Here is a 13,027-nt window from a genome sequence, read left to right on the forward strand (position 1 = left end):
CCAACCTCTGACTGAGTGCCTGTTTACAAAGTCTGACCACCTGTGAAGGTAACATGCTAACGTGGCTAACGCTAGCATCACCGCACATAGCCCCGTTATTTTAAGGTCATCTTAGCTTATGAAAGTTTTATGTCGCAGCTGTACGAGCTAGCTACGTGTTTTGGAAGCTGCTGTGCTCTTCACAAATAAAGCTGGAAGCAGCTCAGACTATTAGAACCAGCACTGAGGCCCGTTACATTTATACAGTGTTAGAGCAACGGCTGCAGCTTACAGCCTTTAAACTAGGGAGCGAAACCTGAGTATAAGCGAATGAGTGACATACAGAAAAACACGGCAACTGGCATTACATGAGCAAATAAAAAGTATTTCATCTTGAACTGTTTTGTGGGTTTCATTTTAAGACTACTTTAAGTGTGTTAGTGGGGAGATAAACTATACAGACTATAAACCTCTGTTTATAGTCTGTATAGTTAAATGAGATTAGATTAGCTAAACGTAATTAAAATGTGGGAAAATCAACTACAGACAGGTAGATGCTGTGAGCTTTAATTATCCAGTCAGAAAGGATGATTTTAAAGACATCAACTGACTCCAACTGCCCAGATCTGAAAAACCTGTGTGCCAATCACAATGCTCTACTTAGTTGGCATATACTAACTACTGACAAACTATTAATCTGTGGCAAAACCCTGTCAAATCTGTCTTATTGTACCTATTGAAAAAGTTAATCTTACTACAACTGCTTAGATGCAGCAGACATTTTTAGGTTTAACCTTGGCAGAGTGAGAGAGAGCTCGTTAAGCAGGCAGGTGTGAGCCTGGTTGCTATAGTGACTGCACCCAATGGCACGCACACAGACATGCGCCTCACTTCTGCTGCTTAAAATGAACAGAAAAGTCAGCCCAAAACAAATCATTCCCAAATGAAAAGTACAAGTCATATTGACAAAATCCTTTCACCGTGAGCACCAGCAATGTCTAGTCTACTGATTTCTCAGTTTTCATGCCTGTGGAGTTTATTATATGGACATGGTGACAGTGTAAAGACAGCCTGTACTTCTGATTTTCAAACAAACTTTCTGAGCCATTTTAACATTGGAGTCTATGGAAGAGTTGGAGGGAGGAGGCTGTGCATTGGTGACTTTTATGAAAGAACCATAACACCTATTACAATAATACACACATTGGATGAAAGAGGACAGCGATGGCTACGTTTTGAGGGTAAAATGATGGCTGTAGAGCAAACTTTGTGGACACAGCAGCAGTTTTAAGAAAAGATTTTAAGATTAATTCTCCCCCTTCTCTCACTCTGGCAGTTGAGCTGTCTCACTCTAGCACCAACATTCTGTCCCATACACACCCATTATAAACTCTGAAACGGCTGGAAAAAAAAGGATGAAACTTAAACTGGAACTGAAGAAAAAGTATAATAGATATTGAAAATATAAATGCAAGTTGAATAGTTGAATGTTTTGGCTTCGTTTTAAAGTTTGAATGGTGGCTCTATGTCAACGTATGTGGAAGTGGTAAGAGTTTAAAGAGGAGTAAGTTGAATGAGAATTTTTCCACTGAAATACATGGGAAATTTTTGTTGAATAAAGTTGAATAATTTTAAAAATATAAATGTTAAAAATGAGAAAAATAGAAGCTAAAAGCTAAAAATAACAGAATAAAACTTGACTCACCTAAAAAAAAAGAATCCTCATTCAATTATGTCATGTGACAGCCTAATTCCTATGACATCATACTACGATGGTTCTTTCAGATCAAAGGCACATATATGCCTTTGATCTGAAAGCCTTAAATAGGGGTGCGAATCCTAAACATTTAGTCAGTTGATTCGCAGCACTCGTGTTCGCAGCATTCAAACGTACGCCTTAGAAACTTTTGGAAACAGTAATTTTATCAAGACTACAACATGTCTGAAAGAAAACACAGCAAAAAACAACAAGCTTACGCTGGCTGTCCTCTCGAGGGTGCACAGCCAAATTCCCCATCAGCTGAAAGTAGGCAGGTAAACCAAAATCTAGAAGACAGGATTAAACAAATCCAAGCAGAGAAGATTCAACTTGAAGAGCAGTGCAGACAAATGGAGACCCATAATAAACAGCTGGAAGAAAGGCACAATGGGTTTGTCAAGAACCAACAAGTCTTGCAAGTAAAGCTTAATGAAGCACTGCACAGAAATGCAGAAATGGTTCATGAGAATAAACAATTGGACACTAAATACAGAGAACTGGAGGCCCGAAATAAAGACTTGGAAGAAAGGCACAAGGAAAGTCTCATGAACCAACAGAAGCAGCCCAACGTGGATAACATAAATGAGGGCTGGGGAATAATGTTTAATCAAGCTAAGCAGCGCATTGCAAGCCTGATGACAGAAAAGAAGCAGAGCAGGCATGAGTTAAGAACAATGTCCTGCCAGCTTCAACAAGCACAAGCTGTTAGTCTGGAGATCTATGGGAATCTCCAAGACACTGTCAACTTGAAACAGCAGCTGCAAGTACAGCTTGATGAAGCCCTGGAGGAAAACCAAGAGTTTCTTCAAGAGAAGAAACAGCAGGACATAAAGGAGAAAGACATGGAATGCAAACTTCACAACATGAAGAAACAAAATGATGTCTTGCAAGTAAAGATTAATGAAGCACTGCACAGAAATGCACAAGTGCTTCATGAGAAGAAACAACTGGACACTGAATACAGAGAACTGGAAGGTCGAAATAAAGACTTGGAAGAAATTCACAAGGAAAGTCTCATGAACCAACAGAAGCAGCCCAACGTGGATAACATAAATGAGGGCTGGGGAATAATGTTTAATCAAGCAAAGCAGCGCATTGCAAGTCTGATGACAGAAAAGAAGCAGAGCAGGCATGAGTTAAGAACAATGTCCTGCCAGCTTCAACAAGCACAAGCTGTTAGTCTGGAGATCTATGGGAAACTCCAAGAGGCTGTCATCTTGAAACAGCAGCTGCAAGTACAGCTTGATGAAGCCCTGGAGGAAAACCAAGAGTTTCTTCAAGAGAAGAAAAATCAGGACATAAAGGAGAAAGACATGGAATGCAAACTTCACAACATGAAGAAACAAAATGATGTCTTGCAAGTAAAGATTAATGAAGCACTGCACAGAAATGCACAAGTGCTTCATGAGAAGAAACAACTGGACACTAAATACAGAGAACTGGAAGGCCGAAATAAAGACTTGGAAGAAAGGCACAAGGAAATGCTGGTGAACCAACAGAATCTCCAACATGCTGTCAACCTGAATCAGCAGCTGCAAGTACAGCTTGATGAAGCCCTGGAGGAAAACCAAGAGCTTCTTCAAGAGAAGAAACAGCAGGACATAAAGGAGAAAGACATGGAATGCAAACTTCACAACATGAAGAAACAAAATGATGTCTTGCAAGTAAAGATTAATGAAGCACTGCACAGAAATGCACAAGTGCTTCATGAGAAGAAACAACTGGACACTGAATACAGAGAACTGGAAGGCCGAAATAAAGACTTGGAAGAAAGGCACAAGGAAAGTCTCATGAACCAACAGAAGCAGCCCAACGTGGATAACATAAATGAGGGCTGGGGAATAATGTTTAATCAAGCAAAGCAGCGCATTGCAAGTCTGATGACAGAAAAGAAGCAGAGCAGGCATGAGTTAAGAACAATGTCCTGCCAGCTTCAACAAGCACAAGCTGTTAGTCTGGAGATCTATGGGAAACTCCAAGACGCTGTCAACTTGAAACAGCAGCTGCAAGTACAGCTTGATGAAGCCCTGGAGGAAAACCAAGAGTTTCTTCAAGAGAATAAACAGAAGGACATAAAGGAGAAAGACATGGAATGCAAACTTCACAACATGAAGAAACAAAATGATGTCTTGCAAGTAAAGATTAATGAAGCACTGCACAGAAATGCACAAGTGCTTCATGAGAAGAAACAACTGGACACTAAATACAGAGAACTGGAAGGCCGAAATAAAGACTTGGAAGAAAGGCACAAGGAAATGCTGGTGAACCAACAGAATCTCCAACATGCTGTCAACCTGAATCAGCAGCTGCAAGTACAGCTTGATGAAGCCCTGGAGGAAAACCAAGAGCTTCTTCAAGAGAAGAAACAGCAGGACATAAAGGAGAAAGAGATGGAATGCAAACTTCACAACATGAAGAAACAAAATGATGTCTTGCAAGTAAAGATTAATGAAGCACTGCACAGAAATGCACAAGTGCTTTATGAGAAGAAACAACTGGACACTGAATACAGAGAACTGGAAGGCCGAAATAAAGACTTGGAAGAAAGGCACAAGGAAATGCTGGTGAACCAACAGAAGCAGCCCAACGTGGATAACATAAATGAGGGCTGGGGAATAATGTTTAATCAAGCAAAGCAGCGCATTGCAAGTCTGATGACAGAAAAGAAGCAGAGCAGGCATGAGTTAAGAACAATGTCCTGCCAGCTTCAACAAGCACAAGCTGTTAGTCTGGAGATCTATGGGAAACTCCAAGAGGCTGTCATCTTGAAACAGCAGCTGCAAGTACAGCTTGATGAAGCCCTGGAGGAAAACCAAGAGTTTCTTCAAGAGAAGAAAAATCAGGACATAAAGGAGAAAGACATGGAATGCAAACTTCACAACATGAAGAAACAAAATGATGTCTTGCAAGTAAAGATTAATGAAGCACTGCACAGAAATGCACAAGTGCTTCATGAGAAGAAACAACTGGACACTAAATACAGAGAACTGGAAGGCCGAAATAAAGACTTGGAAGAAAGGCACAAGGAAATGCTGGTGAACCAACAGAATCTCCAACATGCTGTCAACCTGAATCAGCAGCTGCAAGTACAGCTTGATGAAGCCCTGGAGGAAAACCAAGAGTTTCTTCAAGAGAAGAAACAGAAGGACATAAAGGAGAAAGACATGGAATGCAAACTTCACAACATGAAGAAACAAAATGATGTCTTGCAAGTAAAGATTAATGAAGCACTGCACAGAAATGCACAAGTGCTTCATGAGAAGAAACAACTGGACACTGAATACAGAGAACTGGAAGGCCGAAATAAAGACTTGGAAGAAAGGCACAAGGAAAGTCTCATGAACCAACAGAAGCAGCCCAACGTGGATAACATAAATGAGGGCTGGGGAATAATGTTTAATCAAGCAAAGCAGCGCATTGCAAGTCTGATGACAGAAAAGAAGCAGAGCAGGCATGAGTTAAGAACAATGTCCTGCCAGCTTCAACAAGCACAAGCTGTTAGTCTGGAGATCTATGGGAAACTCCAAGACGCTGTCAACTTGAAACAGCAGCTGCAAGTACAGCTTGATGAAGCCCTGGAGGAAAACCAAGAGTTTCTTCAAGAGAATAAACAGAAGGACATAAAGGAGAAAGACATGGAATGCAAACTTCACAACATGAAGAAACAAAATGATGTCTTGCAAGTAAAGATTAATGAAGCACTGCACAGAAATGCACAAGTGCTTCATGAGAAGAAACAACTGGACACTAAATACAGAGAACTGGAAGGCCGAAATAAAGACTTGGAAGAAAGGCACAAGGAAATGCTGGTGAACCAACAGAATCTCCAACATGCTGTCAACCTGAATCAGCAGCTGCAAGTACAGCTTGATGAAGCCCTGGAGGAAAACCAAGAGCTTCTTCAAGAGAAGAAACAGCAGGACATAAAGGAGAAAGACATGGAATGCAAACTTCACAACATGAAGAAACAAAATGATGTCTTGCAAGTAAAGATTAATGAAGCACTGCACAGAAATGCACAAGTGCTTTATGAGAAGAAACAACTGGACACTGAATACAGAGAACTGGAAGGCCGAAATAAAGACTTGGAAGAAAGGCACAAGGAAATGCTGGTGAACCAACAGAAGCAGCCCAACGTGGATAACATAAATGAGGGCTGGGGAATAATGTTTAATCAAGCAAAGCAGCGCATTGCAAGTCTGATGACAGAAAAGAAGCAGAACAGGCATGAGTTAAGAACAATGTCCTGCCAGCTTCAACAAGCGCAAGCTGTTAGTCTGGAGATCTATGGGAATCTCCAAGACGCTGTCAACTTGAAACAGCAGCTGCAAGTACAGCTTGATGAAGCCCTGGAGAAAAACCAAGAGCTTCTTCAGGAAAAAGAGCAACTGGAAAAAATACAGGAGAAGAAAAACAAGCACAATTAGAAGAACTGGAGAAAAAATGCAAGAAACTTGAGGAGGAAATTACAGTAACAACCGAAGAACTGAAAACCCTCATCCTACAGAAAAAAAGAGCTCCAAACAGTGCCTGAAAAAGAAGAAGGAACGCTTCTGGTTTTTCAGGAGGAGGGACCCTCCTGCTTCCTCACTGGATCATGAGGCGGCATAGCCTGGTCTTCCTCCACCGCTTTTCTCATCTCCTCACCCCTATACCTCCCCTCTTGCCCTTTCTCTCCTTCCACCTCTCCATCATTCTCCATTTTTTCGTTCTCCCCTCCCTTCTTCATCCTTTTTCTTCCCCCCAACTACTCAAGGCAGATGACCCTCCCTGAGCCTGGTTTTGCAATAGGTTTCTTCCTTTAAAGGGAGTTTTTCCTATCCACCATCGCCGAGTGCTTGCTCAGAGGGGATTGTTGGGGTTTTCTTTCCTCCTTTCTATCCCTTTCTTTTCACCTCCCCTCTTTTCCCTTTCTCTCGTACCACCGCTCTCCATCACTCTCCATTTTTCTTTCTCCCCTCCCTTCTTCATCCTTTTTCTTTTCTTTTTTCCCCCTCACCCCCCCAACTAGTCAAGGCAGATGACCCTCCCTGAGCCTGGTTCTGCAATAGGTTTCTTCCTTTAAAGGGAGTTTTTCCTATCCACCGTCGCCGAGTGGATTTACAACCCGGATTTACAGTCAGATCCTTCTGTTTATGTCAGTGGAAAAATGACAACCACAAAAAACCTTCGACGCATGGTCTCTCTCGCAGCCTCGTGTTTGGAAAAATGTGCAGGTAAGCTAAGCAGCCAGTGCATGTCAAAGGGCAGCGCAGCTAGTTCCCCTAGCCTGTCTAATTCAAGAGCAGAGAGTACTGATTTAAAGATCTCTGAGAAGGCAATGGTTGTTGAGGAGGTGAGCAGCACTCTCACCAAATGGAGCACAGACACAGGAATCACAGAGGACAATAAGGATGAAAATGACATGACGCCTGTAGAGAAAAAAGAAGAAACTGGAGAGATGGCGGAAAGTCGTTCCAGCACCCCAGATGAAGTGATCGTGGCTGATGTTGTCAGTGCAATATTTGACACTCTGAAGTATTCGAATGCCGAAGATGACACAGAAATAGAGAAGTGCACAGATGCTGAGACAGCTGAAAGTCTCCAGCGTCCCAGCACGCCAGCACAAATAGCTGCAGCTGACATTGTAAACACAATAATTGATAATCTGCAGTATTCTGATGGTGAAGATGTCGCATCTAGTGAGAAATGTGACTCACGCAAACCCGCTTTTAATGTGCAGTTAATTATCCAAAAGGTGAAAAACTTTTTCACGTCATGCATCCCATCCAGAAAAAGCAATGACCAAAAGCTGCACAAAGACCGCTTCTGCGCTTTTGCCAAAAAGCAGTTTTACAAATTGATCAGAGAGATAAAACACCTGGTGAAGAAAAACAAAAGGTTCTTCATCTGTCTCCACGAACCGGTCAAGTCTCTTGATGATCAGAGAGCAGATTGTATGGACAACTACAGTTCTTTTTGTAGCTATGTAAACACACCAGTGATGGATAGCATGCTTAAAAGTTCTTCCCCAGTTGATTATAACACCATCAAACCCATTCTTGAACAAATGTTTAATAAATTAAACGGGCCAGAACATTTTAACCTTATCTGGAACCCCCTGGAAAAGATAAAGGCAACTGAGATGTTTTCCAGGGAGTTGACAGATAAAGTGTATGACCATCTCCAGTCAACTGAAAGATATGTACTCCCTGTGATGCTATCAGGAAAAGGTCTTTCAGACTCCGTGATCTCTAGGTCTGCAGAGCCAACAGATGAGTTACCCTTTTCGCCCAAGGTCCTCTATGTGACTATAGAAGACTCAGTGCAAACGTTTTTGCAAAACACTCTTCTGTGGTTAGAGAATGATGCTTTGGATAAAGTGTCCAAAGTGACAAGATTTCTGGTGCCGTGGGAGACATCCAGGTTGTGATTTTAAGAGCACTGACTCCAACAGAGCAAAAAGAAAATGACAGACTGTCTGAACCAGAGTCATGTCCAGATTGTCCTCCCAAAAATGAAACAGTCTCCTGCGTGAATGTACTAGAGCAGGGCCCACCCCCAGAAAACAGCCCTGAGCCTGAACCAATCACTGAAGCTGGGCTTACAGAAGCTCAAAGTCAGCCATCAACCTCTAAAAACTTACAGCAGGAGACAGGAGACCTGCAGGGCCCACCCCCAGAAAACAGCCCTGAGCCTGAACCAATCACTGAAGCTGGGCTTACAGAAGCTCAAAGTCAGCCATCAACCTCTAAAAACTTACAGGAGGAGACTGAGAAAATTGTCAGAGACTTCAGTAACTGTCTGTTAGATAAGCTCCTGGAGAAATGTAGTTTCGACACAAAGACTCTGAATATAGAAAAATACGAAGCGATCACCAGGCGTCTTACAGATCTGCTTCTAGATAAGGTCAGAATCCCAGGATATGTGAGTGCTCTTAAAAATAACAAACGGCGGATTCTAAAGAAAATGAGTAAAGCCCTTATAAAGGAGCTTGACTCTGCAGATCAGTTTGTACATTCGGCTCTTGCACCAGATGATTACACTTTTGATGAACTTTTTCAGGATCTCCTGGACATGATTATTGAGGTTGTACTCAAGCCCCCACTGAAGTCTAAAATTACAAGGTTCTTTCGAGCAGTGGGAAAAGCTTTAATGAAGCCGTTTAGGAGCTGCTTTAAGGGCAGCAGCGATGACTAAAAGACCAGCTTGACACCCCCCCCCCCCCCCCCACACACACACACTACAATGCTTCTTTAAAGATCTCGAAGCATTCAATAATTTATTCAAAAACAATGTAATTGGCCAACAGAAGTATATTTCATCTTGTCTCCCTATATTGTCTCTCCATCACCCCCAACCGGTCGCAGCAGATGGCCGCCCCTTCTTGAGCCTGGTTCTGCTGGAGGTTTCTTCTTATAAAAGGAGTTTTTCCTCCCCACTGTCGCCTAGTGCTTGCTCAAAGGGGATCTTTTGATTGTTGGGTATTTTCCTGCTAATACTGTAGGGTTTTCACCTTACATTATAAAGCACCTTGAGGAGACTCTTGTTTTGCTGCGATGCTATATAATCTTAGATTTAACTGAATTTTAAAATCATCTATTATAGCATCAAAGTAAAACAAAATGAAATGTAAAAAAAACCTGACATAAAAAAATAGATTTACCATCAAATAAAAATCCTAATCTCAAACATATTCTGATTTTTCTTGTGTTTTATTGTGTTGTCAAGTATGAGGATTTTTAGTAGATCAGACTCTACTGTATTAGAGAAAAGAGAAGCAGGTGGAGCTGGGTTAATTTACTGTCATTGTCTTTGGCAAACGTAATTAAAAGTTAATTACAAAACTCTTACTGCCTATATTCTACTCAATAAAGTTTATCTTATCTTATTCCGTTTTCATTGCGCCATTCTCTCTATACAGTTTTTGAATTTACATACTATAACGTACACGGCAGTTTGTTTCTGTGCTTCTGCAACCTTTTCTTAAGTTTTCCTATAAGGTATTTGTAATTAATTAAAAAATATATATATTATTTTTTTGGCTTTAGTGGATTCCCGCTCAGGTAACTTGGCCATTATGCACTACCCAGTAAACAAAATGGCTGAACAGTATCTTAAATGTTTGAACATGAGTCATACCATGTCACGTAATATTTATGTGCAGTGTAGCAAGCTCACCTTATAGGCGTGTAAAACATGAGGCGTATGAGGTGATTGTTTAAATTACTGCAGTAGATGCCTGCAGCTGAAACGAATTTCTGATCTGAACGTGAACCTACTGGTCACGTTTACAGTAATGTTACCAGATATGCATTGTACTGTAGGAAAACGGTGGTGAATCAGTGTGCAAAAAGCCCCCAAAAGAAACACACAGCTTCTTTAGCTCAAACACTGTCTGATCTCTCTCTTAGATACTGTGCTGTTCCATCTAGTTATTGGTTACTGAGAAATGTTTGGTTATTAATTAATTAAGAGAGTGCAGCTGTTCAGATCAGATGGTGAAGTAGGAAAATGGAGAACATGTTACTATAGCTGAATGCTGTGTAAAATACTAGTAATAAATCTAACTCCCATTTATGGCTTTTACTACTGTGGGGCTAAATAAAAAATTACACACATAATGAAATCTGCTACAATTACAAAGCTTAAGTTTAAAACAATTATTATTTACTAAGCATTTTTTTCTCTTTTTTAAATTCGTTTTGCTAATAATGGACTCAATTTTATTATGAAGTTCAAAGACTTATTAAACTTTGAAACCATGAAATCCAGGAAATTTGATGCTCGTAAATGTACGAGACCCTCTTTATGGCAAATATCTAATAATCCTTTCTAAAAGTACACAAACTTTGTTCTTTTCAATTAAATAGTGCATTTTTAATGTATTCTGGAGCAGGTAAAAATTCCACTAAATTAGCTTTTGCATATTTTTAAGTATAATCAAATTGTTATAGTTTGCGAGTACTTTTAATTTGGAGATTTTGGCACTTGTTTTGAAGTTTGGATAGTGCTTTATAGTAATTTGTAAATGTTTTGAAGTCATCTGGCTTCTTAATAATTTAATAAAAAAATTAACAAGCCATGTAATAATTTGAAAACCACTAGGGATCACTTATTACTATGTCACCAATTTTTTACTTAAAGGAAATTTAGGATTTATGTCTGTCAAGTCATTTGTTCTGGCATAAGTCACCATTTTGATATATCTTCCTGTGACTTTTAAGTCTGTCAGCTAGTTAGATACATTTTTGCACTGCTAGTGTTTGCTGCTTGAATTAGTCAGTTTACCATATAAACACATGCAATGCCTTTCAGACTTTTAATTACACTGTTCATTTTTTTAGTAAGAGAATCTTTTATATTGAATTATCCTGGGAAAAACCGAAAATGTTTGTATTTTTTTCCTCACACACTTTCTTTCATTTCCTTATCACGTTTAGATTCTTCAAGATCACAAACACCATCTTTGACATGTAAGTAACTTTCATATTATTTGTATTACTGATTATTATTATTATTTTGAAAAGTGATGGTCTTTGGGGCATCCTTGAAAAGAGTGCATTACTTCATTTTTTTTTACTGGTATTCAGTATATATATATATATATATATATATATATATATATATGTTCATTTAGACACAGGAGGTAATGATCAATTTAAAAATTTAACATTTATTTAAATTTCCATCTTTTATGCTAACAATAATGCCAACAGTGTTCTCTTCACTTGTCCCACAACTCTTACAGTTTTGGTCCTCTGCTCCCCTCACAATTGGCTGATTTCCATCTGAGCTGCTACTGTCAACTGCATTAAACTGATTTTACATTGCCTTGTTATTCTAATCATATGGCTCTGAGTCAGCTTTGGGCCATCAGACGCACACACTGGACCCTAAAAAACTTTACAGAACTCATACTGCCACACTTCTGATGGCTAGGTGTGCAGTTCCTGCTTTAAATGCATTCACTTTTAAGATTAAGAAATCTAAGTGATAAGAGGCCAGAAATGTTTGAACTTGCTTATGAACCTAAATCACTGAGGCCGTCTCTCCTGCATGAAGTCCTGGTGCTGATTTTCCAGTGTGTGCGTCTGATGGCCCAAAGCTGACTCAGAGCCGTATGGAACAGGTGTGGGTGTGTCCTCATCTCCCAGAGGAGTCCAAATTGTCATCAAACAGAACCTACAGACACAAAAATGTGAAAATATAAACAACCAGACTATCAGCAGTGATTTAAGTACTTTAAGACCTCTGTGAAAATCTTTTACAGTATATATCACAGAATTTAGGGGCCTTTATGATCACAGAGCATACAGAGAAAAGTACTAAACTGAATCAATTTCAGCTTTCGTTTCTCATGATGTACATTGTATTAATAATTAAATTTCATTATCTGTAGCTTTACCACACATTTGCCACACAGGTGTAGATACTGTAGGTTCAGTGAATGCTTAGATTGCACTGATTAGAATATACTGGACATTCAAAGCTAAGATTCAGCGCACTGTGTTAGAGGCTGGGATTTGATGAATTCATCATATATACAACCTTTGATCATCGTTTACGTCCAGTTGAGAATGAATCTGTGCACTCCCATATTAAATGAACTGAAATCAGTAGTGTGATCTCCAGTCTTTATATGCTGAATGAGAGAACTGAAAGCTGTTATTTTAATCAGCCTGTCTCGGTTGTTTTAACTCACAAGTATCACAAAGTATTGTGGTAACATCTGGACTGACGAGTTTACTGTCAGCATTTTAATCGCTAGTTTAAAGGCTGTAGGCTGCAGCCGTTGCTCTAACACTGTATAAATGTAACGGGCCTCAGTGCTGGTTCTAATAGTCTGAGCTGCTTCCAGCTTTATTTGTGAAGAGCACAGCAGCTTCCAAAACACGTAGCTAGCTCGTACAGCTGCGACATAAAACTTTCATAAGCTAAGATGACCTTAAAATAACGAGGCTAGGTGCGGTGATGCTAGCGTTAGCCACGTTAGCACGCTACCTTCACAGGTGGTCAGACTTTGTAAACAGGCACTCAGTCAGAGGTTGGGCTCTCGGTTTCGCTGCAGGGTCCCTTCATTCTTCACATATCCGTGTCGAGCCGAGTGTAAATTCCGAGGCCGAACGGCCTTTGTACAAGCACACACGCTTCTTAGCAGGGCGAAGCTATGAGCTAGAAAAATCCAGGCTGGCAGACAGCCTGTGTCTGACCAACCAATCAGAGAGCTCCTTACATCCCACGGTGTGGCTAATTTGAATAGCAGCAGGATTTTTAAAATGAAGTTGTTAATCCAACTGCTAATCCAAA

General features: G+C 40.2%; 1 protein-coding gene across 1 annotated transcript; it reads left to right on the forward strand.

Moving 5' to 3' along the window:
• The first annotated feature begins 1,816 nt into the window (after positions 1-1,816).
• On the forward strand, positions 1,817-6,192 carry LOC148097963 (uncharacterized). The gene has a single exon (XM_087830894.1). It carries the CDS (start codon positions 1,918-1,920, stop codon positions 6,163-6,165), a length of 4,248 nt encoding a protein of 1,415 aa, XP_087687020.1. The 5' UTR covers positions 1,817-1,917; the 3' UTR covers positions 6,166-6,192.
• Positions 6,193-13,027: the final 6,835 nt, after the last annotated feature.

Source organism: Neolamprologus brichardi, chromosome 17, assembly GCF_056152115.1.
Source record: "Neolamprologus brichardi isolate AB-2024 chromosome 17, ASM5615211v1, whole genome shotgun sequence".
In the NCBI taxonomy this organism is placed as follows: Eukaryota; Metazoa; Chordata; class Actinopteri; order Cichliformes; family Cichlidae; genus Neolamprologus; species Neolamprologus brichardi.